Source organism: Tursiops truncatus, chromosome 6 (genome assembly GCF_011762595.2).
Source record: "Tursiops truncatus isolate mTurTru1 chromosome 6, mTurTru1.mat.Y, whole genome shotgun sequence".
NCBI lineage: Eukaryota > Metazoa > Chordata > Mammalia > Artiodactyla > Delphinidae > Tursiops > Tursiops truncatus.
In genome coordinates, this window is record NC_047039.1 from 34,724,058 (window position 1) to 34,751,792 (window position 27,735).

At 58.2% G+C, this 27,735-nt stretch overlaps 1 protein-coding gene across 5 annotated transcripts in view; it reads left to right on the top strand.

Annotated features, from left to right (window-relative positions):
• Positions 1-275: 275 nt before the first annotated feature.
• The window catches only part of CNTFR (ciliary neurotrophic factor receptor), a 39,109-nt gene continuing 11,649 nt past the window's right edge, over positions 276-27,735 (top strand). Inside the window, exons 1-4 of one of the 5 annotated variants that reach the window (XM_073806040.1) lie at positions 276-404; positions 9,283-9,393; positions 21,256-21,340; positions 25,455-25,688. In XM_073806040.1, the coding sequence (XP_073662141.1) occupies positions 21,256-21,340; positions 25,455-25,688 (319 nt within the window). In that variant the 5' untranslated portion in view covers positions 276-404; positions 9,283-9,393. Of the gene's footprint in view, positions 405-599; positions 619-1,383; positions 1,583-9,282; positions 9,394-12,320; positions 12,412-13,060; positions 13,167-21,255; positions 21,341-25,454; positions 25,689-27,735 lie in introns of those variants that run through there. The other 4 variants (XM_073806041.1, XM_033857929.2, XM_033857928.2 and 1 more) reach the window with 4 other exon arrangements.

Genomic DNA, 27,735 nt, shown 5'->3' on the forward strand with positions numbered 1-27,735 from the left:
TGTTGGGAAAGGGCCCGGGCGCTCTGGGCAGCCTACTAGGGAAGGGTGTGAGGAAGCAGCGAGATACTTCCTTCCCCGCTCCCCGCCCCCAGGCCTTGCGCAGCTCCTGGGAGGGGCTAGGAGCAGGGATTATGGGTCAAAGGTCAGGTGAAAAATCCGTGGGGTGGGAATGGGGGCGGGTCACTCGTTCTCCGCCGCTGGCATTCACCCTTTCTGTTGCGCTCTCCTGTGGCCTCAGAAGGAGTCAGGTTGTCTAACCTTAATCCCCCATGTAATAGCCAGACCGGAGGCGCGGGGGCCAGTGCAGTGAGCACACCCGCCCCTCAGAGGCCCAGGCTGCGAAGGGAAACTCGAGGGGTGAACCTCCAGCGCCAAACTCTGGCACTCGCGCTCCGGCACTGCAGGTCCAGGCATAAAGGGCGCACCCTCCCTAAGACCCGCATCCCATTGGCGGTCACTCCTCAGGCCGTGTGTCCAGGGGTGGGGGGTGGGGTGAAAAAGGAGAGGGTAATTGTGGCGTGTCACCGGAGACTTGGTGGGAGGCAAGGGCCTAGGTTCCCAGCCTGGTCCATGCTGGGTCATGCGAGCAAATAGCCTCCTCCCTTCAGCGCGAGGGGTGTAAGTGTCTGTGCCTGGGCGGGGTGTGAGGTGGGGTCGTTGGTGGGGGGCGATAGGAAGAAGGGAGGCGCGGAGACCTATGGCCTACCCTGACCAAAGTGGGGCCTGGGGGCCCTGGCTCGCGCTCTTCTCACGGAGATGCCGGCCAGAGGACCCCGAGAGTTGGCCCGGGGTGTGCCAGGGTGTCGGTGCGAGGCAGTCAGGGCCTGAACGTGCGGGAGTGTGCGCAGCGGAGACCTGGCCAAGGCTGAGTGAGCGAGTGAGTGTGAATGAGCGACCCGGGGGGACTGGGTGTGCGCCCAGCGGCCCTGGGGGAGCCAGCGGAGTGGGTGTGGGTGTGTGTGCGTGCGCGTTTTTGAGACCCGCGGTCGGGGCTGCACATGAAGCGCGGGGACTACAGCAGTCTGGAAGGCGTTTCCGAGAGAGGGCGAATGCGAGGGGGCCAAGCGTGCCAGTGCGGGCGAGTGTGCCCGCGGTGGGGAGGGTGCGTGCCAGCACGAGGCGAATGGGAGCGGGGGCTCACAGGCCTACGCAGGATGAGTGTGCCCGCTCGAGCGGGCCGCGCGTGCCAGGCGCGGGAGCGTGCCAAGGCGGGGGCACGCGGGGGCCGTGGCCGGGAGGGGGTCGTGGCGCGCGGCCGCCGAGGCGCGGGGAGACCAGGCGGGAGGGGGAGGGGAGCGAGGGCGCGCGCGGCCGAGCGGGCGCCCGCGGTCACATGGGCGAGGGAAGGAGGGAGGGAGCGCGCGAGGGAGGGAGGAGGATGGGGGGGTTAAAGCCGCCGAGAGCCGGGGAGCCGGTGCAGAGCGGGCGGCGGCGGCGGCAGCGGACGCGGCGGCTCCAGCCGGCGCGGCGCGGGGCTCGGCGGCAGGATCTGGCAGCGGTGCTAGCTCCGCGCTCCCTGCGTCGCTCCCTGCCGGGAGCGGTCGAAGGTCGAGGCGCGGAGCCCCGGCGGCCCGAGGGCGCGGTGAGTACCCAGCGCGGAGCGCGCGCGGCCGGACCCTCAAACCCTCCGGCTGACCTACAGACCCGCGGCCCTCGTGCGCGCGGGAAGAGGGAGGGGACGTGCATGGGCCCGAGACCGGGGGGGAGGGGACAGGAAAGTTCACGGGAAACTTTGCCCGTAAACTCGGGGGCGGGGGCGCAGGAGAAGCTGCCCCCCACGTCCGGGCGCGCCGGGGGTTGGGCGTGGTGGGAGGGGGGGGCGGACAATCGGCTGGCGGGAGGTGGCAGGGGCCAACTGCCCTAGCCTCCCTGTTCTCCCTCACCGCTCAGCACCGCGCGCAGGGTCTGGGAAAATTACGGAGCTGGGGGGTCGCAGTGACCCCCGCGCGCCCAGAGGCGGCTTCTTTCTCCAGCAGAAATCTGGACTTCAAAGCGCCCAGGGGTGTGAATGGACGGTTGCGCGTCTGCCAGTGTATGTATGTCCGTGTGAATCCGCTTGTGTGTGTGTGTGTGTGTGTGTGTCAGCGTGAGCCCGCCTGTGGTTTTCTCGTGAGTCCGCCTGGATGTATCTCCATTTAGTGGGTCTCCTCCAGTATCTCTTTGTAAGTGTTCCTGTGTTGTGTGTCCGTGTGGGTCCGCCTGTGGTGTATCCCCGTCTCTTTGTGAGTCCGCCGGTGTGTGTCTCCCACAGTGCGGCTCTACATGAGCCGGCCTGGGTATCCCTGTATTGCTCGGAGGAGTGTATCTCCCCGTGCGTGGGGGCTGGGCCGCGCGGAGGTCACCAGACGGACAGCTCTCCTCCTCGCCTCCTCTTCTCTCCTCTCCCGAGCCTCTCCTCTAGCGCTCCCTAGACCCCCTCCCCCCCTTCAGTAGCTTCAGGCGGGTAGGACTATTTCACGCCTTGTTGAAAATTCAGGATTTTCTTTCTCTTTCCGTCTAGTCTCTCTCTTTGAGAAGCCTCTGTGTGTGTCTGTGTGTCTGGCAGCTTGTCTGCAACACTGGGTGTGTGTCTGCATGCCGCTGTAGGAGTGTGTCTGCAACACTAGTTGTGTTGCCTGTAATACTTGGTATATTTGTGTCTGTGTCGGTAGGGTATTCGTGTGGCTGTAATCACTGAAGTGGTGGGAGTATGAAATGCTGGGTGTGTTTGTGCATCTGTAACTGCTGTTTGTCCAGGGGGTCTGAAACACTGAGTGCATTTTTGTGTGTCTAACTCTGGGTGTGATGGTGTACCAATGTATGTACGGGGGTGGTGGGACTTGAACAATTGGATATTCCTACGGCTGTAGGGCTAGCCGGGGCTTGGCGGGTGGAGGGGGCTGTGTCTCAATAAACTGCGCATCCCTGCTCCACTGCCAAAACCCACACAAATCTTCTGGACTGGTTCTTAGGGCTCCTGGTCAGGATCAGTGACATGCAGCCAAAGTTCACACTCCATCACGGTTAATACTCCAACTGGGACCCTGAGCCTTATGTGAAAAGTAGGAATTTAAAGTTAACACTCAAGACTTCTAGGGGCTCTGGAATTCATCCTCAGCTTTCCTCTGGGACACTTAAACTCATATGGACGCGCACCAAGAATTACACCAGGACAATGGACTTGCACTCAGATTCACACTTATGTTCTTGTCATATCCAGTGATACACTTCAGTCCTGTAGTTTACACTCAGACTCACATTGGGACTCTAGGCTCACACTTTAGATTCACATTTCTGTCCTGAGGCTCATAGGCTAACATTGAGACCTAGAGCCCAGGCTCAGAACACACTGGAGTCCTAGGGCTCACAGTGGGACTCACACTAGGACCCTGGAGCTTTCTCAGATTCACGCATTCTGAGGCTCACACTCAGACTCACATGGAGAACCTGGGGCCCACATTTGAACTCAAGGACTCACGTAGGACACTGGGGATGATACACTCATGCTCACATCAGTTCACCCTCAGATTCACACTAGGACATGCAAGATTCTCACTTCCATCCTGGGATCACTTAGGGACCCAGACTTATAAAGGGACCCCAGCGCTCACACTCAGACTCACATGGGGAAACGTAACTCACATTCAGAAAGCCGTGAAGACCAGGGGCTCACATTCACACGAACACTAAGTCTCTAATGCCTATACTGACTTGTTTGGGAATCCTGGGGTTCACAGACTCCTACTTCCGTCCTGGAGCTTACAGTCACATGCACACTGGGACCTACATTCACAGTCAAACGTATACTTGCCTCTTGGAGTTCACACTCAGATTGACATCCCTGTCAATTACATTAAACTTGCTTCCATCTTGGGGCTTGTGCTCAGACCCACACTAGGGACCTAGGGCTCACACTCAGACTCATGCTTGCACCTTGAGGCTTTCGTATTCACATGGGAGCCCTGGGGTTCACACTTAGAATCACACACAGTTACCCTTCCATCTGGGGCTCACATTCAAACCCGCATTAGGATTGTGTTCACACTCCCAGTGGAACTTAGAACTCACAGTTAAATACACCCATGCTAAGGTGTGTCTCAGGGAAGTTGGGGACAGGAACAAGATCTGTCCTCTCCAAAGGTGGAGAGGGGAGGAGATACATGTTTGGTCACATCTCTTACTTGGGTTGTGGGCTGATGGAGGGGGCGGTGGGAAACACTGACCCAGTTAAATTTTTCTGCCTTTTCTTCCAGAGGAGACTAGGCTCTCACAGCAGGAAGGTTGAGTGGCTTTTTTGGTACAGGGGTGACATGTACCCTTAGAGTTCCCCATGTACATGCACATCCCCCTTAAATAGTTTTGGGTACCCTTCCTGTGATAGAGAGGGTCAGGTATGGGGAAATGAGATTCATGTCCTCCCAAGGCATCTCCCCCATCCCAATCATCCTTAGGTTGGGAGAGGTGTGAAGGTTGACTTGGTGAGGGTTAGACCTCTGGCTCCTTTGACCTTTCCAGGTTGGTGAATCTCTGATTCTAAGGGAGATGGTAGCCCCAGATCTGTGGTGAGAAGGTGGCTGGAGGAGGAGACTGGACTGGAACCCACCCGCCTCTCTCTCCTCTGCCCTGGCTGGAAAGGGGTTGGACCAAGTTATTTTATATCTCACAGTGTCTCCTGGAATGCCTGAGTCCTTATCCTGTCTCCAGGGTATGCCCAGCATTCTCCACTCTGCTTCTTCCCAAAAGAGCAATAGCCCTGGGGAGGGGGGGCAATTGAGTCAGGTTGCAACCAACCTTAGGCCTCCACCTGCCTTGGAGACACTGCCGGGGGCTTTATATACCTTCCCGCTGTGGAGGCCAGTGGGCGGGGCTGCTGAAGTACAGGAGCACCCCTTGGGAGCCAAGAAGTAGGGACCTGGCCCTCAGGCTCAGATGGCTAGGCTGTTAACTGCTCCTTGTCCCAGAGGGGGACACGTGCTCTCCAGCCCCCCTATGGGGGTGGTGCGCTCGAAGGCAAAGCACCCTGCTCTGCCCCCCCATGGCGAGCTGAAGTGTAAATGAATCGGAAACAGATGGAGCGTATTTTCTTTGAAATGCAGATGGTTGTGGGGGGGAACCCTGTGTGCCTGGTTGGGAGGGGGGGCATCCCAGAGAACAAGGAGGCTAAGAAGAGAGAGCTGACCCCTCCTCCAGACCCGCTGTGGGGTTGGGGGGAGTGGTGGAGACCTCAGCTGTGTAAACTCCCGTGGCCCAGGGTGACCACACCCACCCTGGCTCCTGGCTTCCTGTGGGGAGGGGCTGGGGAGCCTAGTGGTCCCTGTGAGCTGAGAGCCCTGAGGTCATCACCCCCCTTTACCTCTGCAGAGGGCAAAGAGAACCCCCAAAGCGTAGGGCATGCTGGGTTTGGGGTCACCAGAGCCAAGGAGTGGGAGGAAGAGCTGGGGCAGATGTGGGGAAGAGTTAGACCCTGCTGCTGCAGGGAACCAGCTCCCAGAAGCTGGGGCTGGAGCTACAGTGGAAGGAACTGAAGTTAGACTACGGTGGTGACTTCTGGGCAGTCCAAGGGCCCGTCCTGGGGTTTAGGAATGGACTGAAGCATCCTCAGTCCTGGAAGAAGTCAGCATGCCCCACCATACGCTACCTGTACTTCCTCTTCACAATACTCACCAAGGCTGCATAGTAATTGCCTGTGAACTCTGGGACCTAGGGACTGGGGTCTGCTTTGCTTACCGCCCACCCACCCTGCCCCTGTCACAGACCAGGGGCACAGTGGGAGGGCACTGCTGAGTAAATAATACATCTTTTTCTCTCCTGCCAGACTGAGTGTTGTTGGTGGGCAGGACCATGTCCCTAACTCCTGGCACAGGACCTGGCAGGGATTAGGTACTCAGGAAATGTTGAGGAATGAACATTGAGTGGGACAGACCATGGGGAGAGGGGACTCTCTGGGGTTTGTGTCTTGAGACCCAACAGCCTCTGTTGTATAACCCTGTTTGGCTCAAAGGACCCCTGAGTGATTTGCAGCTAGACTAAAGGAAGGACTTCCCTGCCTTCAGGGAAGGAGTGCAAAGGATAGGCAGCTTCTTCCTTGAAAAGGTCTGGACTAGGTGAGACTGGGGCAGGGCAATGACCCTGCTTCTGTGGCAGAGGTCAGAGGTCACCTCTGTCCTCTCCTCAGCTTCAGGATTTTTCAGAAGATGGGAAAGTCCTTTTCTCCCCACGTGGTTGTGAGCATGTCATGTCCCTTGCTCTCTCTAGGTCTGGGTTTCTTGGACTGTAGCTAAGGCAGTGGACCCCATGTCTGAGCCTTTGAGGCTGGGTTCCGAGTTTGTTTAGCTGCTGTGGGCACCACGGACTGTCTGTATTGGTTATTAATGTCTGTCTGAGAACACAGGGTTCGGATCCTAAAAATACCCTGTCCAGCCAGAGCCAGGGAGTTGCTGGTGTGGGTCAGTGTAGCAGTGGCTGCATCTTGATGGGATAGGCACAGAGGCACGAGAGACTGGGAGAGTGTGGGGAAACTGAGGCAGCATGGGCGAGAGTTGCACAGGAGACAGAGCCTTTGTTTTATCTGGAACAAAGGTTTATAAGATAGTGGTGCCGCTTAGTCAAATGATGGCAACATTTAGGGTAAACTGTTACCCTGCACTGCAGAGAATTTCTTTCTCAGAGAGCCTGGAGATACATCTGATATCAGACATAAAAATCGAGTAGTCAATAGTACTCTAATAGTCATTTCAAGTCCAGCTTCAGGATGTTCCAAAATAGTGTGTGGCAAAGAACAAAATCTTCCCCAAGTAGCCTTTTCTGAGCCACTGCCTCCATCCCTACCTCCTAGAGCTCTTCCTTGCAGCCCAAGACCCAATGAGGTTCTTCCACACCCTATTCTATAGGTCCCCACCTCACTTCTGACCCCCATGCCTCTGTGTAGCCCCTCTCCCCCAGGAGAAAGGAACTGCACAGTGGGCCCCAAAAGGTAAGAAGAGCCCCAGCCTCTGAGGGCAGATGTCACGTGACCCTGGCCCGTGAGCTGACCTTTCTGGGCCCCTCCGTGAAATCGCGAGATGAGGGGCTGGGCCCTGGCCCAGGCCCTGAGAGAAGGCGGTTTTGGCACCCATCCAGGTCCTTGACGTCAATGACTCTCCAAATAATGGAATCAATATTGGGGGGTGGGGGCCAGCGTGAACCAGGCCCCAGCGATTAGAAACAGATCAGCACAAACCCGCAGCTGATTCTGATAGAGCTGCCTTGGAGAGCTAGGGTGGGAGGCCTGGAAGGAGGTGGACCTGGGGGGGCTCAGGAATGGAGGCGGAGCCATGGCGTGTCCAAAGCGTGAGAGTACACAAGTGGGCAGAGACTTTGGGGCTGCCTGGGTTGGAATGATGGGGTGGGAAAAGGGGGGCTGTCCTGGTCCCTTCCTCCTTTGAGCCTGTGGGGTTCCGAGGCTGGGGAAGCTTTGTGAATGGAGACTTCTTTCAGCCAGTGAGTGATGAAGAGTGGGCAAGGGGAGTCCAGAGTTCATTTCTCTCTGTGTCCCCAGACCTGGGCCTCTAGGCCACATTAGGGGTTACAGGTTATACCCAGGGAAGGGGGGAGAGTTCTGAGTGAGACCTAAGGGAAATGACCTTTTGCTTGGGAGCATTGGGCATTAATCCAAGATAGAGAAATGGGTATTCTCCCTCAGGTTGGGAGTCTGGTCTCCTTCCCTAGCCCATGTCCTCTCAGCCCTGTAGAAGACAGCAGGTGAGGATGGAGGGGGCCATGGGGTCCACAGGGGGCTGGCCTGGTGGCAGCTGACAAAAAACAGGAAGAAGGGCTGGGGGAGTGGCTGTAATTACGGGGCATTTATTATTAATCAGATGAAATTGCTGGAAGCAGCTGGTGTAATGTGTGTAGCGATACAGACTCTGCATGCCCCCAACACAGGCACACTCGAATGCACACTTACACACGTACCACACACTGCCTGAGTCTTGTTTGTTTTCACAGTTTTCTTCTTGTGAAGGTGGGATGGTTCCATACGTGTCTGTATGTCTGCGTCTATCCTTCAGTGTTTTTTTCACGTCGGCCTGTATCCTCCTCTCCCTCTATTGTCTCCTTTTCCCACTGTCTCTGTCATTCCTTGGTCCCGTGTGTCTGTCTCTGTCTTCCTCTCTTTGGGCCTCCCTATCTGTTGGTGTGTCTGTATCTGTTACCACCAGCCAGCCTGTCTCTAACACCTTGTTTTCGTTTCTGGCCATCTCTCCCTGTTTGGTGGTACCTCTGCCTCTCTGGGCAGGGTTGGATGACATGGAGTCCCTTTCTCATGGGTATGTGTTTAGGCACTTGATCATGCCTTTGGCAGACACATCTGGGACCTGTTTTGGCGGGGAGAGGAGCAGTTGAACCCTGAGAGTCTCCCGGGGTCTTGTAGACGTCGAGGGCTCTGTTAAGTAAGTGGAGTCCTAGAAGCAACAGTGACTTTCAGAACAGCCAGCTTTCTTACCAACTACCAGTCATGTGACTTGGGGCAAGGCGCTTTTGTTCTCTGAGCCTCAGTTTTCTCATCTGCCAAAACTGTGTGTTAAGTCCTCAGCATGGTATCTGGCTCATCAAGGACCCTGAGCAAGTGTTAGCTGTTCCTATTGTTATTGGGAAAGGCACTGTGCTGGTGGGAGAGAGATCTGCAGAGGCAGACTGGTATAGCAGAAGGGCTTTGGAGCTAGACTTGCACTCATATCTATGCTCTGGAACGGATCAGCTGTGTCGTCTTGGGCAAGTTAACCTCCCCGAATCTCAGTTTTTTCAGCTGTCAAATGGGAATAATAGTAGAACCTACCTCACGGAGAAGTCATGAAGATTAAATGAGATCATGCATATAAAGTGCCTAACAGTTCCTGACACGTAACAGATGTTCAATAAATCGTAGTGGTGATGAGGAGAAAACAGTATGATGGTGGGTGTTTATGCCCTGCTGGGGGCCATGGGTCTCTGTATGAGTACGCATGGGAGAATGTGTGTGACATGGAGGTGCTTGTGTCTGTGAACTGGTTGTGTGGGGATTTTGGATTGTCTTTGGGTGTGTATCTATGTGTGGTGTCAGGCCACTGGCTTCTGGCCTACTTTTGTCCCTGTGGTTCAGAACCTAAGGTCTGCAAAGGGTGCTGCAGGGAGTCTGGACCACTCCCAACTTTTTCTCTTCTAGACACTTCCCTGCTGCCTGCCTCAGTCTCTCCTTCTCACAGTGGGGTTGTGAGTGTGAAGTGAGCTCTGAGTTGGACTAAGGTCTCCTCTGTAGCCTCTGATTTGTGCCCTTTGCCCTTCTAGAATCGAGCCTTGTCACATCATCCCGCCCCCTTGGTTTTGGAAGTCTCAGGAAGAGTTTGGTCTGGAGGAGGAGGACGTTGATGTGCTCCGTGTGCGGCCAGCGGTGAAGAGGTATGTGCTGGGGGCCCAGGGGAGGCGGGTGAGTTTCAGGGCATCTGGCAGGTGCATTGGGGCTGTAGGTCTGGGGATGTGAGTGAAGGAGGGCCTGAGATCTCTTCCTGCTCTCCCCTCCTCCTTCCTCCTGAGGCTCTTCATGACAGGCCAGTAAAGGGGAAGAGACTTACCCACAGTCACACAGGCAAGGGCAAAGCCGGGTCAGAAAATTGGGTTCTGCACTGAGGGAGCTGAATCTGGATGTGGGAGTATGTTTCGTCTCATTGTCAGGCTCCCTCTCTGCCCCCAAAGCATCTCTCTGGCTTGACAACAGGGAGCAGCTGGGCTTGGAGGAGGCAGGATAGAGGGTCAGAAAGTCCAGAATCTTCTGAGGCCAGCCTCGGAGGCTGGGCCTGACTCTCCCCGCCTTTCATTCCGACCAGGCAAGGCCCCCGGATTGGCAGCCCCCAGGGTGGGGGTGTCCATGGGATCGAGGCGCGCTGGAGCGGAACGGAAGGGCCTATTGTCCGAAACCCGCCAGAGGCCCACAAAGGCCGGCCAGGCTTTTCATCTCAGCTCCCAAACAGACTGGCCATTTTCCTGGCCTGGGAATTGGGGGGGTGGGGTGGGTTGCTGACCCTTCAGAACTAGGAATGGGGTGTTGTTGAGGGTGCGGGGGGGGGTATCCAGGCTGACAACATGGCCATAAAAGGGACAAAATGGAGCTGGGGTTCTGAAGAGGAGGAAGGGAGGCTCCAGAAGGCTGGAGAGAGTTAAGCTTCTGTCTCACTGTTCCCAGAAGACCTAGGGACTTGGAGTGGGGTGTCTGACAGAAGTTCAGATTTACCCAGTATTAGGGAGCACACCTGGAAGGAGTGTGATGGCCGGTTGGGAAAGTGAGCTGCTCAGCTGTGAGGGCCATAATCCTCCCTCCGACTGGGGACATCTTAGGGCGTTGGAACTGGGACCAGAGAAGAGAAGGCTAGTGGTCAGGCAAGAGAATGGGCTCCCTGCAGCAGGAGGGACTGAGGCCAGACAGCAGGAAGGACTTTCTGCCAATGAACAGTAGCTCAGATGCCCTGACCCTGTCCCTGGGGATCCCAGAGGATCACAGAGAGCAGGGGAGCTGGAGAATACCCCTGGGGGCTAGGGCTGAGGCAGCTTCTGTGGGGGCAGACGAGGAGGCTGAGAGGGAGGACTTGGCAGTTCCGTCCACCCTCCCGCAGCAGCACCTCCAGCACCACTTTAAAGACAGCTCTTTAATTTAACAAAGTGGATGAAAAACTGTTTTTGGAAATAAAAGATATCTGCTGTCTCCCAGGCTAGCACTCAGCCCTTGCAGAGAACCTGTCTCTGGGTTTCTTCCTGCTGTCGGTGACTCCTTTCCTCTCTGTCTGTCTCTTTTGTTAGTTTGTTTGTTTCTACTCTTCAGCCCCCCAGCTTCCCCTCGGCCTCACCATCACCCCCCCACCCCCCGGCCCCATTCAGCCTCCGTGGGAGTGTCATCCGCAGCCTCTTATTTCCGTGTCTCAGTATCTCCTTCTGTCTCTCCGCTCCCAGTCTCTCTCTTCCGGGGCTTGTCTCTCTCTCCTGATTCATCTCTGTCTCCTAGCCTGTCTCAATCTCTGTCTCCCTTCCCCCCCTCCTTTCTCCCCCAACCCCTGCTCTAAATGGGTCTATTTAAAACACCCGACGCTGCCAAGTCAGAAAAGCGTCTCCTGATAAAGCGCATTAGGCGGAGGGAGGGAGGAGGAGGGAGGAGGGAAGAGGGAGCGGCGGGCAGATGGATTGATCCAAGCCGGTAACCCCATTAATCAGGCATTGTGGATCCCCCTCCCTCCCCCAGCTTCAGCCCCTTCAGAGCTAAAAGCCGCTTAAATATTTATCACCCCTCCTCCATGGGGGCGAGGGGAGGGGTGTGTGGCCCTCGGTGTGAGTGTCCCCAGCCGCCTGGTCTCCCCCCATGTGCGTGTACACATGTGTGCATGTGCGTGTACACATGTGTGCATGTGCTTGTGCGTGCACACCTGACAGGCCCAGGGCCCAACTGTCGTCTTGCCCTCCCACCACTTGAGTGACCTGCTCCCCTGAGCAGCCTCTGGGGACCTTGGGGTTCGGGCCTGGCTCCTGCCCCTCCTGAAGAGTTGGGCATGCAGAGTAGAGACCCTGGGCTCCGTTGGGGGTCCTCATGCCCCCCAAAGTGCAGGACTGGGAGGCATTGCACTGTCATTCTCAGGAGGCAGGAAGGGGAGCTTCGGTTCAATGTCCAGATTCCCCCAAATTCCCAGTGCAAGAAGTCACCTGGGGAGTAGAGTTGGGGACTCCACGTTTCTAGAGTGCACGAAGGTCCCTTGCAAGGCTGGTGGAAGTTCCCCCTTTATCCTCACAGGGCAGAAATACGACCTGGGGGTGGGATGGGGGCTTCCCATTACCCTCAGACATGCGGGAGGGCAACCTGGGCCGGGAGGGGGTCCCCATCACCCCCAGAGAATAGAAAGGTGGCTGCTCTCTGGGGGCGATGTGGGTTGGAGCCCCCATGGCAGCAGAGGTCAGCCTTGAGTGAGACGGGCAGGGGTTTGTCCCAGTTGGCCCGAGACAACTTGGCCCTGGGCGGGGGAAGGGAGGCCGCGGCCGTCCCTGGGTGTGAGGAGGGGCCCCGGCCCGGAGCCGGGAGGGTCCCTTCCCCCTCCCCTCCCCCTGCATCGAGTGCCACATCTCCTCCTGACTCAGACAATTAGATTCAAAGGATGACCTCACTGCCTGCCGTCCCTCACTCGCTCCCTCCGCTAGCTCGGCTCGCTCGCTCGCCGCGCGCTCCTTCCTCCCCTCCTCCCGGCCCGCTCGCCGCCTCGCCCGCCCGCCCGCCCGCCGGGACTCTCGGGGGTGGGGGTGGGGGGGGGGGGGGGGGGGGGACACGCCTGCTCCCCGGGCCGCCCGGGCCCCAGCCCCGAACCCCAGGGGCCCGATGACCGCGGGCGGCCGGGCGCACCCGCGGAGCGCCGGAGGCACCTACTGGGCGCCTGCACGGGGACCCAGGTCAGTGGCCGCGCAGCCGCAGGGCCGGAGAACTTGTCACCCCCGCTCCCGCGGCAGAGACGCCCCCGCCCGCGCCGCCCGCCAGCCCGCCTCGCCGCTTCCCGCTCCTTTCTCGGCCCCCGCCCCCCGCGGCTGCTCGGCCCTCCCTCTGCCAAGCTGTCTCTCTTCTCTTCTCTTTCTCCCCCCCCAGCCCCCCTCCTCTGCAGCCGGTGGGAGGGGCTGGGACTTCCTGAGGTCCCAGGGATGGGGCCGGGGCCCAGTGGCTGCAACTGGACCAGGCCTCTGAGCGAGAAGGGGGCTCTGGCTGTGTGCATTGGCCTGGGGGAGGGGACCAGCACCTGGGTGGGAAGGGGGCTACTGAGAGAGAGGCCCAGGGTGTGGGGGACATCTAGACAGAGGGCATGAGCTCCTGATAGCTTTCTTTTCTCCCATCCTGTGGGCCTCTCGCCTGGCTTCATTTGTCCCCACCTCCTAGCTAACTTCAGTCCCCGCGGCCTGGCTTCATTTGGCCCCCACAGCCTATGTTCTTCTGGGCCCTGTCGCCTAGTTTCCACAGACCTTGCTGCCTGATTTCTTTTGTCCCCACGGCCTGCTTTTCCTAAGTCCCCATCACCTGGCTTTATGGGGTCGCCCTGCCTGGTTTCCTTAGGTTCTGCTGCCCGGTGTTTGCTCCCCCGCCTGGCTTCCATGGAGCCCTCTCAGACTCACTTTTGGATGGGGCATCAGGGCTCAAGCTACACCTGGAGTGGCAAGTGGTGAGGATGTCAACAGCATTGCCAATTGTTCTCCAGTTGGGGCCCTGCCAGCACAGCCTGGATTCCTTTCTGCCTGGACAGCGACACAGCGTCCTCTCTTGTGATGGGAGGTGGGGCTGCAGGGTCCAAGGACACTTTAGGATTCTTGTCCTCAGTGGTTTGTCAGAGGAGCACTGGCTTGGCCAGTGCTGTCCCCATCTCTCTTTGGGGTCTGACGTGATGACAGGGCTTTGGCAGGGGCTGGGGGTTGAGGTCGAGGCCTCATCTCCTTCCCCTTGCCTCCCTTCCTGCAGCCAGGCCTGACATTCAGGTGCCCTATAGACAGTTGTAGGCACAGAGAGGTTTTGAAGAGGCCTGGGGTCACTCAGCAGGTGGCTAGGCTGAGAGCTGCTGCTTCTCCTCATCCTGGAAAAGAGAGGGTGAGGAGGTGAGGCAGGAGGGCCCTGGGGGCAGGCTGGTTTCTGGGGTTTGCTGGCTCCTGCTGCCACCAGTGCCACCATCTCTTCACCCGGGGGCTCCCTCACCCCTCTGCTCTGGCCAGGATCTCCCCTCATTCCCAAATACTGGCAAAAGCAGGGTTAGGAGAGGAAGGAGCCGAGTAGGGAATAGTCTGTTTCCTCGATTTTCAGGAACTTTCCCTTCCTGCTTTAGGCCACCCTGAGCTTTATCCTGTCTTCCCCCAGGCACAGGCCAGGCAACCCGAGGTCCCAGCATGGAGTGTGTATCTATTTCCCACTGCTGAGCGTAGGGGTGTGAGGGCTGAGGGTGCCGGGGGGTGAGGGGGGCTCCGCGTTTCTGGAGGTGCTCTGTTATCTGTGTGGAAGGGTGAGTGTTCTGAGTGTGTGCTGGTATCCATATGTGAGACCAGGACTGTTTTGATTGAGTGCGTGTGAGAGAGTCTGTTGTGTGTGACTGTGACTGTGATTCGTGTGTGCGCGCATACCAGCATGTGCGAGGCTGTGGCAGCGGGTGTCCACGTGGGAGGCCGTGATGAGTGGCTGTGATGGGAGACTCCAAGTGCCTGTGTCAGCGACAGGCTGCCTGGGTGTGTCTGTGAAGCTCTGGCTGTGTGTGGTGGAGGTGGGGGACTTTGGGAGGCTCTGCCAGTGGTAGTGAGAGCCCGAGTGTGCGGCCCATCTTGGGGTGAAGTGAGCACTGGGTGTCACGCACCCCTGAATCGCGGGTGTGTGTGTGAGCATGTGTGCGCGCATACTCATGCCTGTGTTTACCCATCAGGAACAGATTGCTCTGGCTTCCCCACTGTGCGGAGGGGAGGAAGGGGGAGGAAGGACGGCTTGCTTTTGCCCAGCAGACCAGAAGCTTCCTCAGAAGTAGTGTGTGCAGTGTGCGTGCGTGTTGGGGGGCAGGGAGAGCAGCGCACGTGAAGACAGTTGACATTTCTGTTCCCCTGCTCACCTCTGGCTCTGTCGGAAAGACCATCTTCAGTTCTTTTCGTTACACATCAATGCTTCACATGCACTGCCCACCCCCACCCCCCCTTTGTGTGTGTGTGTGTTCGTGTGCGCACGTGTGCACGCGCGCACGTGTACTCACAAGCTTGCAAAGCATCAACCTCTGTGTATATACTCGAGGGTGTGTCTGCACCATAGCAGTGATGGGGCCAGGGGTGGGGTGTAGTGGGAGATGCTGAGGCAAATAGGTCTTTGTCCCAGCCCCCAAGTCTGGAAAGCTATTCTGTCCGTCCTTCTGTCTCCATGGAGGGCTCAGCAGCCTCCTTCCTGCCCCTGCCTCATCTGCTGCGAGCCCACACCCCTGTTGGCGGAGGGAGGTCTCAGTCAACCCTGTTGCTCTGCCCATCCCCCGCCTTTCATGGAGTTCTTCCAGCTGTCTAACCTCCTGCTGCAGCATCTGTCCCTCCAAGAAGGCCAGCCCCCAAGCCCCCACTCCCCCTAGACTTAACCCGACTGGTGTGTGGGCCTTTTCTGGATAGAGGGATCCTCCTGATTCTTCTAGAAGCCACAAGGGATTCTGGACTGGGGTTAGGGGATGAGGGATTTGGAGCTTTGCACCTCAGGTGCTGTGAAGCTATCCAGAGCCCATGTGCCCAAAGGGAGGATATGAACTTATCTGCCCCTTCCTGCTTCCCATTTGAGAGGCAGGGGGCTGGATCAGATGACTTTTGAGGGGGAAAGCCCAGACCTTTTGCACCGAGAGGGCTGCTTAAGTCCAGGCCTGCATATGTGAGCATATACAAGCCGGTGCCCAGGTCATCAGGCAGCATGCAGGGCCCCGAGTGGGGCTCCACATGTGCGCACGGCTGGTGGGATTCAGACACCCATCTCCCCAGGACACCTCCCAGCTGCCCAGCCAGGCCCGTCATATGGGAGGCCCGCAACACGCCCGCACACACGTGCAGCAGGGCACGCACATGCTGATCTCAGGGTCCCCACGGTGCAAGAGGCTGGGGGGTGGGGGGTTTGAGCGCTCAGAGTCCGGGCTGCTGCCAAAATCCATCGGAATCTTGTCCCCCCCCCCAGGCCCCCATCTCCGGCTGTGGAGGTCACAACAGCAGGTGCGGATACCCCCCCCAACTCACTCACATTGGGCCGCCTCCTTTTCCACAGCCTCAGCCAGAGGCTGGAGCTGGGGGACCGCTCCCCCTGCCTCCCTCCTGGCCCCCCTCCCGCTGGTGCTCAGCTTCTCCTGCCCCCTTCTGCGGGGGAGGGGGGGCATATGTTTGGGTGGGGTCCTTTCCCCTGAGCATGGGGGCTTGCTCCCGGAGCGGGTGGGGATGGGTAGCCCAGGAGGAGATACGGCTTGAGTCCTAAACCCAGGTATGGCTTCTGGGTCCTGTGCCACTTAGGGTGGGGGCACTGAGAGCTGAGAGGAGGGCCAGGTCTGGATTCAGAGAGAAAGGAGGAAGAGACAGGGGGAGACACCATGGGGAGTAGGAGGCTGCCCCATGGCCAGCCGGCCCCAGCCCAGGAGCTGGCCCCTGACCCAGGCCCGCCCCCTCCCCCATGGGGGGCCTGCTGGGCCAGCTGCCAGGGGCCAGGCCTCCATCCTTGGCCTCCGCCCCACCCCCAGCCTCTGGACCGCTCAGGCCTCTGCCCCCCCCACCGCCCACGCTGTCCAGGCTGCCTAGGCCTGGTGGGATCTGGGGGCCTCCTGGCCTCAGCCCCTCCTCCCCATCCTGGAGCTTCCCGCCCGCCCAGACTGTCTCTCCCAGCCGCCCCCTCAGCCAGCACTGTTCCTCCCTGTCCACCATGTCCTTGTCCCTGTCTCTGCCCCTGCCCTGTCTTTCATTTTCCTTCTCTGTCTCCAAGTGTAGGTGTTTGTCTTCCCCCATCCTAATTCCTCTGCAGGTCTGAGGCCCCTAGAGTTTCCTAGGCCTTTGAATCAGCGGGTCGTCCTGCCCTGGGTTCTTGCCTCATTCCCAGGATGCATCTTCTAGGGCTGTGGTAGGGAGAGAAGAAGGGGATGAGGCCCCAACATAGAGTGCCTTTTCCCTTACCCTGGGGGATCCTGGAGTCTGGGGTTGCCAAGGGAGACTGGAAGCTATGGAGATGTCACCTTGGCCCCTGCTGTGGGCCAGATGCCCTCCCTCAGAGGGATGCTTCTGACCTCACCCCAGCCCCAGGCCGAGGGGGGTGGGGTCCAGGCCAGTGACCTTCATTGGATCTCAGTTTCTCGGAGGTACCACGTGGGGCCTCCCCATTCATTCATTGTCCAGGCCAGATTGAACCTACCTGACCCTCAACACACCCACACCAACCAGCACCCTGAAGCCCGAAGCTCAGAACACGCTATTGCACGTCGACACACACACAGTCAGAGCTGGGCCCCAGGCAGTGGTGCCCAGAACCCCCAGTCCCATCCTGGATGTGGCAGGGGTTCCCCAGGGTTGGGCTGAATAACTTAATGCGGGGGTGAATAGAGGCTTTCCCAGACTCACACTTCCCTTTCTTAGGTTTTGCCTTCAGCTGGGCAGGGGCTGAGGGTTGAGGTGCAGGGCACCTGAGCTCCTGCTGGGGCTGGCAAAAAGGGTCTTGGGCCCTGGATCCTAAGCCAGAAACTGGGTAGTTGAGGTCCTTGATCTGGAACACATCACTGTGTCAGTGTCCCTGCTGGCGACTGTCAGCCTCCGTGGTGTCAGCGTTACTGAGGGCTGGTGTTACTCTGCGTGACTGTCCGTCTTACTGAGTCTGCCAACATCCCTGTGTCACTGTGGATGTCACTGTCATTGTTAGCCTATGTGACTGTCAGTCTCATTGCATCTTTGATTCTGAGGTTACTGTCATTGTGACTGTGTCAGTGTCAACAGGTGTCATTGCCTTGTTTGTTGATGTCATTGTGTGTGGCTGTCACTCACTGCATCATTGTCACTGTGGTGACTGTCGTTATCCCTGTGTGTCATTGTCAACTGTGCAACTGTGTAATTTTCACTGGGTGGTGTTGTCAGTGTGTAATGTCTTTGTGTCATGGTGGAACAGTGACAGTAAGTTGGGGGCCCAGGGTTGTCTCTTGATGTGTCACCTGTGTGTGTGTATGTGTGTGGCAACACTGTGGGGTTCTGTGTCAGAAGAGGTGCTGGGCTTCTGTTTACAAGGGATTTGGGCTGCTGGGCACTTGCTAGTGGGGTGCCCTCTGTTCCCTCCTCATTTCTGGGTCTGGGGCTGGCGGCCAGGCTGGGCCTCTGGAAGGGTCTGCAGGGAGCCTGGGCCAGTTTGCATAGCCCTCATCTGGGGCTTTATGGGGTTTAGGCTCCAGATCTATCCCAGAGCCATGGGGTGTGGACTTGGAAAGTTTCTGGGAAAGATGCTCTTTGCCCTGGGATGGGTGGCCTGAGGTGAGCTAGGGTAGGGCAGAGGTGTAGCTTGGATGCCTCTGGCCTCAGCTTCCCTACCAGGGAATGGGTCCAGCGGGGACTTGGAGGGAAGAGGGAAGTGAAATTGGCCTGGGGCCCCCTGGACCTGCAGGTGGGATGGGATGGGGGTTTTGTCCGCCCTTATGCCCTGGGGGCTGGGCTCCTGGATTCATAGGCAGAAGCCCTCCTGCCCCCAGGAAGCCCTGCTCTTGTCTCAGATCAACCAGCACTGCTGCACTGATGGCATCCTCTCCTCACACTGCAGGAGGTGGGTGGGCTTGGAGAGATGCTCTAGGTGGGCACAGAGACCCTGTTGGGGTCTCTGTCACTCTCTCTGGGTCTGTCTCTCCCTCTGTCCTTGAATCTCTGCCCATCTCCTATGCTCCCTATCTCTCTTCCTGTGCCTCTTCTTCCATTTCTCCCTGTCTTGTTCTTTTCTTGTCCCTCAGGGTCTCTGCTCACTGCTTTCCCTCTCTCCTTGCCTCTCTGTTCCCCCTTCCCTGGGTCTCTCCCTTTTCTGGGTGTCCCCAACCGTGCAGCATCTGTCGTGGTACCCCATCCCCCCTCTCTGCAGCGCTTGCTCTCAGCAGCGCCCGTCTCCCATGGCTGCAGCCCCGTTGGCCCAGGGCCCGGCCCTTACAGTAACTCATCGGGCTGATGGAGGCGACTTTGATGAAGAAGCCTCCCCTCCCCCTGTGAGGACCCGGGTGTGTGTGTGTGTGTGTGTGTGTGTGTGTGTGTGTGTGTGTGTGTTTGCTTGTATGCCTTACACTCATGCCAGGCCATCTCCTCACCCACATGGCCCTCCCAACTGGGACCAGGAAGGAGCAGGGAGCAGAGGACCACCCTGTCCCTCTACTCCCATTCTGTGATCTAACCTCTGTCCACTCTGCCTGGTTCCTCTCCCATGTGGTGGGCAGTGGGCTGGCTCTGAGGAGACGGCATGGGTGGACGGCAGAGAGGGTCGGGGAGGGTCTGAGGGCGCCCTGCAGGGGTTGAGCTGGGGAACCACATAGGCCTCCAGCCTCCTATCTCCCTTTCTCCAGCCCCAGCTCTGAGTTTGGCGCTGGTTCATCCTGGGTTCGTTTGCTCTGAGTTTAGCACTGGTTCATCCTGGGTTCCTTTCTTCGCCCCACCACTTGCTGACTGTGACTTTGGCCATTGTCTTACCCTCCTAGGCCTGAGGAGTAGCTAAAGATGGGGGAGTGGCAGAGGGTCAGGAGCTAGGCCAGGTGGTAGCAAAGGCCTCAGGGGTCACAGATGTGGGAGGGGTAGCCGAGGCCAGTTGGGGCCTAGAGAGATGAGCTGTGCCAGGGAGGGGCAGCCAGAGCTCCTGCGGCTGTAGCTGGAGGAGCACCAGGTGCAGAGGGGAGGGCTCGCCTGGTGAGGGGCGAGTGTAGCAGTGGGTAGGCAGGAGCCCTTCCCATAAAGGAGGCCCTGGAAGTCAGATTTCTCTCCGGCTCCCCCACCCGCCGCTCCAGGCTGACGGCCACACTCGTCTCCCCTGCTGTAGCTCTGTCTGCAGTGTCTCCGGCTGTTTGTCTGGCAGTGTGTCCGACTGTGTGCCTGCATGCCCCTGGCAGTGTTTTGAGTGGTATGGCTACTTCCTGACTGAGCATCTGACTGTGTCTCTGGCTCTCTCAGTGGCAGTTTTCCTGGGTGTATGCCTGTTTGTGTCTATCAGTTCCTCTGGTATTTCTCTGCCTGTGTGTCAGGCAGTTTCTCTGGCATGGTTTCTGACAGTGTCTCTGGCTCTCCGGCTCTGTTGCTGATGGTTTCTCTGCCTGTGCTGCTTACTCTTTCTCTGATATGTCTGCCTGCGTCTGGCCGAGTCTTTCACAGGGTTTCTTGCGGGCCCTTTGGCTGTGTGTTGGCCGTGTTTCTGGCCGGTTATCTGGTTTGTCTACCTGTTTCTCTGGCTTTGTCTGATCGTGCCCGACACAGTCTCTCCAGTCTGTGTGTGGGCTCTTTTCCTGGGGCTCTGTCTCTTGTTTTGGGCAGTGTCTCTGGCTAGTGTCTTTGCTGTGTGTCTGGCTGTACCTCTGGTAGTGGCCGTGGTTGAGTGTCTGGCAGTGTCCCTCTCTGGATCTCTGCTTCTGTCTTGCTGACAGTCCCCCTCTCTCCTCAGACTGGGGCAGGAGAATCAGGTTTGGAACCTTTCCTGCAGGAAATAGTTATTTCCCTGCCCTCAGGTATGGGCATGTGCTGGGGTGGAGTGGGGTGAGGGCAGCTGGACCCATCCCAGGAAGCAGGACAGCAGGTAGGGGGGCCACTGGATCCATCCTGGCTTCTGGGAACATGTCCTGAGTGTGCTTTGTGTTCCCACATGGGAGCGTGTAGACACTGATGCGTATCTGCTGGGCTGGGGCTCCCAGGCTCCTGGGCTGAAGGACGGGCTGTGGTCCCTGACAGGGACCCCTCATCCTTCTCATGATCCTAAAGCAAAAGCCACATCTGACCTGGTCACAGTGTACCACTGCCCTGGTACCCTGCTGCTCTGTGAACTTCCCAGAGCCCAGTGGGGCAAGACTCACCCGGGGATGGGGGTGGGTAGGGGGAACATGGCAGGGGCAGATCCGAGGGGCTCTCTCCCCAGGAGCGTGGCAGGCGGCCTTTTCTTCAAGGCAATTTGGAGAAGTGTAGACCTCCAATCAAGTTAGAACATCACCCTTTCAGTTTGTGATGTTTATAGCTAATTAGCTAACCTTAACAGTGAAGTTATTTTTTTCCTAGAAAAATGGCCCTAGCATTACCAGTGATCTGTAACCCATCCTGCCTCCAGCGGCTGTAATGAACAACAAACCATTGTAGGTTGCCTTCTACCATCTTCGCAGACCTCTGCCTACAGATGCCAATAATGTTTTCTGTTGCTTGAAGAGGATCCTGAGCCCCATTAAGAAGGGCATTTGGGGGCTTCCCTGGTGGCGCAGTGGTTGAGAGTCCGCCGGCCGATGCAGGGGACGCGGGTTCGTGCCCCGGTCCGGGAAGATCCCACATGCCGCGGAGCGGCTGGGCCCGTGAGCCATGGCCGCTGAGCCTGCGCGTCCAGAGCCTGTGCTCCGCAACGGGAGAGGCCACAGCAGTGAGAGGCCCGCATACAGCAAAAAAAAAAAAAAAAAAAAGAAGGGCATTTGGGGTCAAGGTGCCCTGGCCCTGGGGCTGGGGTTTCCCGGTCTTGCCTGAGAGGAGTGGGGGCTCCCCAGGAGGCTCCTGCCTCGGCTGATGCTGCCCCTTTCCCCGCCGCCCACTCTTTCCCAACAGATGGCTGTTCCTGTCCCGTGGGCCTGTTGTGCCGTGCTTGCTGCTGCCGCTGCCGTGGTCTACGCCCAGAGACACAGTCCACAGGGTGAGTGCTGGGTGGGGGAGCTCCCTGCTGACCCCCTCTGGGAACTGAGCGTGAACCCTCCCCAGCATAGCTGTACTCACCCACCCCAGAGCCACGTACTGCCGTAGGCTGGCATCGTCACTCGTGAACATGAGTCATGTGACACTGATATACGGGGTGACCCACTGATGTCATCCCGTAAACACAGTCCCCCAGTCACTCCTGGGCGGTCTCATGCTCATGGTATCTCTGGCTTGAGATGATCTGTCCCTCTGCCCACTAGCACTGATACAAGGTACAGGTGGGTGGGATGGGAGTTGGGGGCAGCTAGGGGTAGGGCCCTGTACGGTATCTGGTGAAATGGGGTCCCCTCGGATTTATGGGGGTGCAGTGGGAGGCACTGAGACAGTGGGTAAGAATATTTCTCCTTATCCCAGAAGGAATACAGGGACAGAGGTGGTAGACTGAGAACAAGGTGTGGGGATGGGCAGGGTGACGAGTGGGAGAGGGCTGGCACATCGAGGAAGGGGCCCAGTCAGTGAGCTGGGTTGGCTGGAGGGGGCAGGGATCGCTCAGGCTGCGCCACTGGCAGCCTCCTGCCCTTCCCCTACCACCTGTCCAGTGAGTACTGAGTCCTCACACTCCACGGGGCAAGGAGCTGCACCCCTGCTGGGAAACTTTACCACTAGCCCTTCTGCGTCTGAGGCAGCACCTCAGACAGCCACGTCAGTACGAGGTCTGACCTCGAAACTCCTTGAACGAGGGAGGCTCCAAGTGTAGGGAGCTTCCCCCTTGGTTGTGTCCTGCCCCCCACCTCAGTTGGCTCAGGTAGAGGCAGAGAAGGTGGGGGCATCTCTGGGGCCCAGGCGCAGAGCAGACGCTAATGGCTGAGCTCCATGACCCTCAAGGCTGTGGGTTCAAGGAGGGCAGTAGGTCGAGGCTCCTGTGGCCTCTTCCTCATGAGCCCAGCACCGAGGCCCAGAGAGAGCCTGGCCTGCCCCAGGGCTGCTCCGCAGTGGGCAGGGACTGAAGGGACCACCAGGCCAGCCCATCGACCCCCACCTGCAGTCGGCCTGCCTGGGGCTTCTGTGCTGACCAGACCAGCCTAGGCCCGCCAGCGGTCTTTCCCGTTGGCCTCGCCCCTGCCCTGTGTGTGGGCGTAGGCGGCATCTCTGAGAGTGTGAGACTGTCCTTGTGCGTTAGACTGTGTTCTTGTGTGAGCGAGACTGTCCCTGTTTGGGTGTGTTTCTCTGTGTAGTTATATCCTTGTGGGCTGTGCCCTGTGTGTGACATAGTTGATGTGTGACCGTGGCCTTTGTGGGGTTGTGTCCTTGTGGTTTAGACTGTACCCCATGTGTGATAGTTTGTTAGTTTCTCTTTGTTTCTGTCTCTTCGTGTGTTCGTGTCCCTGTTAAACTGTCTCTCTGTGTGTGAGACCACGTCCCCATGTGACAGTGCCCTTCCTGTGCATGCACGTGACCTTTTATCAGGTGTTACCGTCCCTGAAGTGGGACAGTGTCCCTGCGTAGCTGTGACCTTGTGGATGGTTGTCTTGGGTGTGCTTTTTCTTCTTTGTGGTGACTGTCTTCATCCTGTGTGTGGTGATGTGAAGTTGCTTAGGACGCCTGGGGGGACTGTTTCCGGCGTGTGGTCCCCATGTGAGCCCATGTGCACAGGTGTGAGGGAGCTGTCAGCTCTATCCCTGTGTGTTTTCGATGTCCATGACCTCATCCTGTCTCTGTCTCTTATCCTGGCTTCTAACAACCTTTTCACAGCTGATTCCTTTGGAGCATTTGTCACCGCGTCAGGGCCAAGAACCCCATCCTCCCCCTGCTGCTTGATTTAATTTCTGAAATGGACAGCACATCAGTAGGGGCACCCACGGGGTGGGAGGAAAGCTGTCCAGAGACAAAGGATTAAATCACTGCCATCTCTGGAGCTGTTGCATGGCTGTGTGTATTGTAACAGTTGTGGCACTGTGTGATTGTCATGTCACATTACCCCCTCTGCCTCTGCGTTGTGGCCTGTAGTTGTCATCTGTCATTGTGTTGTCATTTTTTCATTCCTGCCCTGCCCTTACATGGTTGGTTTGTCACTGTTGTCAGGTTGTGTTTCCGTTTCCTTTGTGAGGCAGACAGGGTTCCCCACGTGTTACCCCACTGCCATTGCATCCGTTGTGCTGTTGGGTTGGTTTCCTCATCTTGCGGCTTGTACCTGCCCCCCAGTTTTAAAGGCCCATACTGGGGCCGTGTTAGTTCTGAGCTGCTGTTGGTCAGTGTCGATGTGTTGCTGCTGGGACCGTGTTGGCCACGCCCCCTCCACGACGGTCAGTTTTCAGCCTCCTCCTCAGGCCGCTGGATGCAGTCTCTCTGCTGGGGCGGGGGTGGGGGGGGCGGGCGGTGTGTGTGCAGAGAGAGGGGCTTGGCGTGTTTCCTGGAAGCTCCAGGTTTTTGGAAGGGAGGCTGGAGGGGGGCTCCGTGGCTAGGGCTGGTGGACTGGGGGGGCTCTATGGCTTGAGCCGTGGACACTGGGCCTCTGGTCAGAGGGAGGCCCCCAGTCAGTCTCTGGTCCAGCCTCACAGCTGTGGCCTCCAAGGCCCCCCGGCCACCACCCTTCCGCCTGTTCATCCTCTGTTCGGCTGGTCCCAGGCCCCACAGACGAGTGGTCAGGTCTGGCTGGGTTTCCTGCTTCCCTCTCCTTTGACAGGGACAGAGAGGCTCAGAGAGGGGTGAGACAGAGACAGGCAGCGGGGGAGAGAGCTGGAGATACAGAGAGATCCCCGGCCCAGGGAGGGTGACCGAGGCAGCAAACAGGGACAGATGTTTCAGCACAGAGAAAAGCAGAACTGGGGAGGGGTCTATAAAGGAGGGAAGGGGGCGGCGGCATGGGGCCGGGGACGGGGTGGGGTGGGGTATCCCGACCCCCTGCAGTCCTGGTGGTGTTAACAAGTCTAATTAAGAGGCCACTGGCCCAACTTAATTGGCTTGTTAACAGGAATTGCCTCTGAAAATCCCCCAGCTAGGCAGGGTGGCTCTCTGGAGGGGAAATGTGAAGGAGTGTTAACAAGGCATACCGCTGCCACCACCACCCCGCCCCCCTCCCCCTCGCTCTGCCCCTCCCACCCTCACTCCACAGATCTGGCTGGGACCAGGGAAGCATCTGTCCTTCCAGGCTTGGGGGGCAGGATGAGGAGGGTAGGTTCGCATCTCCTGGTGCCCGCTTCTCTGGGGCTGTCTGTAGAACCGGTGCCTTAGACTTCCTCTGTCCCACTCGCCCCCCCCACCTAGCGCTGCCTCTCGACAGGTGCTCCCTCCGGCCCTTCCACTCCAGTCTCCTGGGCTCTGTCCATCACGCCTGGGTTGCCGAGGCCGGGGCTGGGGTTTGCTTTTGCCTCTGACAGGCCCCTCCTGGGGGCAAGAGAGGAATGGTCAGAGAGCTCCCTCAGTCCCAGCACTCCCCGACCCACACCCTGAGCAGTTCCTGCCTCATGATGATGTTGACAGCTGCTAGGAGTTCCCTAGGGCTCCTGTCCGGGACCCTGCCCATTCTCCCTTCTCCTGCTGCTGCCCCAGCCCTGTGTGGTTGGGAGCGGGGGACTTGTCAGGGACTCAGAGTCAGGGAGAGGGAGAGAGGCAGGACAGAAAGACGAGGATGGGGAAGATGAAGAGATGGGAAGAGACAGAGGGAGGAGTTCAGGAGAGGGGCCCCTCAGCCCCAGCTTGCCTGGGTAGCAGATGTCAGTGACTGGAGCTGGGCCTGTTGGTGGCAAGACGTTGGGGTCATGGGGATCAGGAAAACTTTTAAAAGGACCTGGGGACTGGAGGTGAACTGGGTCTTCTCTCGCAGCATGCTACACAAACTCTCTACACATACACACACACACACAGTCCCCAGACGTGCACACACACGTACGAATTTGGAGGCACTCACATGCCTGTACCCTTGTACGGCCGCACAGGAATTTTGCATACCCCTCATCTCCCCAGGACACTCACACCGTGAGACTCATAGCGTCTCGGCCTGGACTCCTCACTTTCGCACATTCACGGGCTCTCATCCATGCACGTTTGCCTGGGGGTGCTGGGCGGGGCTGTGACCTGTGGCTTTTGCCTTGTGCCCTCCCCGGCCCCCACAGAGACACCCCACGTGCAGTACGAACGCCTGGGCTCAGACGTGACTCTGCCGTGTGGGACGGCGAACTGGGATGCAGCTGTGACGTGGCGGGTGAATGGGACAGACCTGGCCCCTGACCTGCTCAACGGCTCTCAGCTCGTGCTCCGTGGCCTGGAACTGGGCCACAGCGGCCTCTATGCCTGCTTCCACCGCGACTCCTGGCACCTGCGCCACCAAGTCCTCCTAAATGTGGGCTGTAAGTGTTACTCCCAGCACCCCTCATTTGACCTCCCACTTCACTCAAGGGCGTTGTCCACGAGGCCCAGACCCTTGGCCCGGTTCAAAGCCCCTTCCTGGTGGTAGTGGTGGAGGCCCTGACCCTTGCCCTCTGATCCTATTTGAGCCTGCTCTTCTGACCTCTGAGCCCAGTCTCACCCCGAGTGCGGACCCCTGGCATTTTGCACTTGTATCCACCCCCACTGGAGATCTTTGAGACCCTAAAATCCTGTTCCCTATGACAAGATGGGCACAGGAGGGCTGGCAGGCATGGCCCACCTGGGGCCTGGTGGGGAAGAATCCTAGAGTCACAGCTCCGAGCTGGAGTGGGCTCACTCCACTGTGTCCTCTCACAGGGTCTGGCCCTGAGGACCTTAGGGAAGAAAATGGGGTATACGGTTATGCAGGTAGAGGTGTGGCACTCTGGGAAGCTCCAGGGAAGAAGGAGGGCTTCCTGGAGTGTGAAGCACATGGAGACTTGGAAGATTTGGAAGAAACACTGAAAAAGTTCTTTCTGGCAGAGAGCTGAGTGTGACCATAGGTTTCAGAGGCTGGGAGGGCATGAAAAGGCCACTTGGGTTGGTATAAATGGCAGAAGGATGCTGAAGGAGGGGACGGGGCAGATCATGATCCTAGAAGCTGGGGAGTGACACGATCAGAGTCATGTTAAAAGGTCCCTCTCTCTGTGCTGAGGGGAGGCAGGTGGATGGGCAAAGGCAGGGCCAGGAAGGAGGCTGTTTCTGGGATGCAGGAGAGATGAGGGGGACCTAGGACCGGGGCATAGAGTTGGGGAAGTTGAGAGGGGGTGATTGGACCTCCAGGAGTTGGTGATGGATTGGAGGTAGGGAGGACAGGAGAATAGAAAGGGGGAGGAGTCAAGACGGCTGGTGGTACCAGTCGCTGCAACAGAGACAAGGTGGAAGGGTCAGCTGGAGGAGGAGATGGCGTGTTCCGTTTACACGGTGTCTCAGTTTTGGTTTCCCTAGAATCAGATGAGAGTTTGCATACAGGTGGTCTATTTGGCAGGTGACAGAAACATCACAAGGGAATGGGAAAGTGATAGAAAAGGAAGTTAAGCTAGCCATTAAAGGGGGAGTTATCTAGCCACTGCTTCTGGGCAACTGGCGCTTAACCCGCTGGGGGAGCCCTGGGAGCCCAGGCAGAATGTGTGCCTCAGAGTTCTCCTGCCTGGGGAGTGCGGGGCCTCAGATGCTTATACACTAAGGGGTCGGGGTGGGGCTGCTTTAATTCCCCAGCACTTTTGGCCTGATGCCCTGACAGGCAATGCAGGTTTTGGTGGCCAAAGAAAGCTCTGAGGCAAATAACTGCAGAAGCGGTCAGCGGGTACGGGTGAGGGATCTGCGGCACCACCATCTGCTGTAGACATGTTGGGTTGTGGTCCCCGGGGGACAGCCGGGAGTTGATGGCTGGTAGCCAGTGAATCTAAGGGTCTGGGACTCGGGGAGAGAGGCCTGTGCTGGAGATGGGAATTTGGGGGGGGGTTGTCAGCATTAACTCTCTGGGAGGGGGTGAGATGGCCAAGGGTGAGATTGTGGGGTAAGGAGAGAAGAGGACCCAGAACCCAGCCCTGAAGACCATCACTGTAAAAGGGGTTGATGGAAGAAACGAGCCACAAAAAGAGATGAAAGATCACAAGGAGCCAGCAGGAAGGTAGAAGGAAGAGCAGGTGAGTGTGATTCCGAGGAGGCATTTGCAGAATCGGGACGGTGAGGTTATCAGTGTTGCTGGCGGTCGTCTGGGCAGGCCTCTGGAGCTCAGCCAGGGGCACCAACTGACAGAGTAAATACTCTGAAAATAGTTTCTTTTCTTCTTGAGCCAAGGATTCAAGCTTCTCCGGCCTCATCCCACTTGGGTGATGCACCCCACTGTCTGAAGATGGTTTCTTTACTCCTGGGAGATACTGAGGGGAGGAGATGCTTGAGGGACCTGGGAGCAGGCCCTTTCCCCACTATCAGGAGACTGGTGTGGACAACCGTGGGAAATGTTAGGCTGAAGTGTTGCTCGGG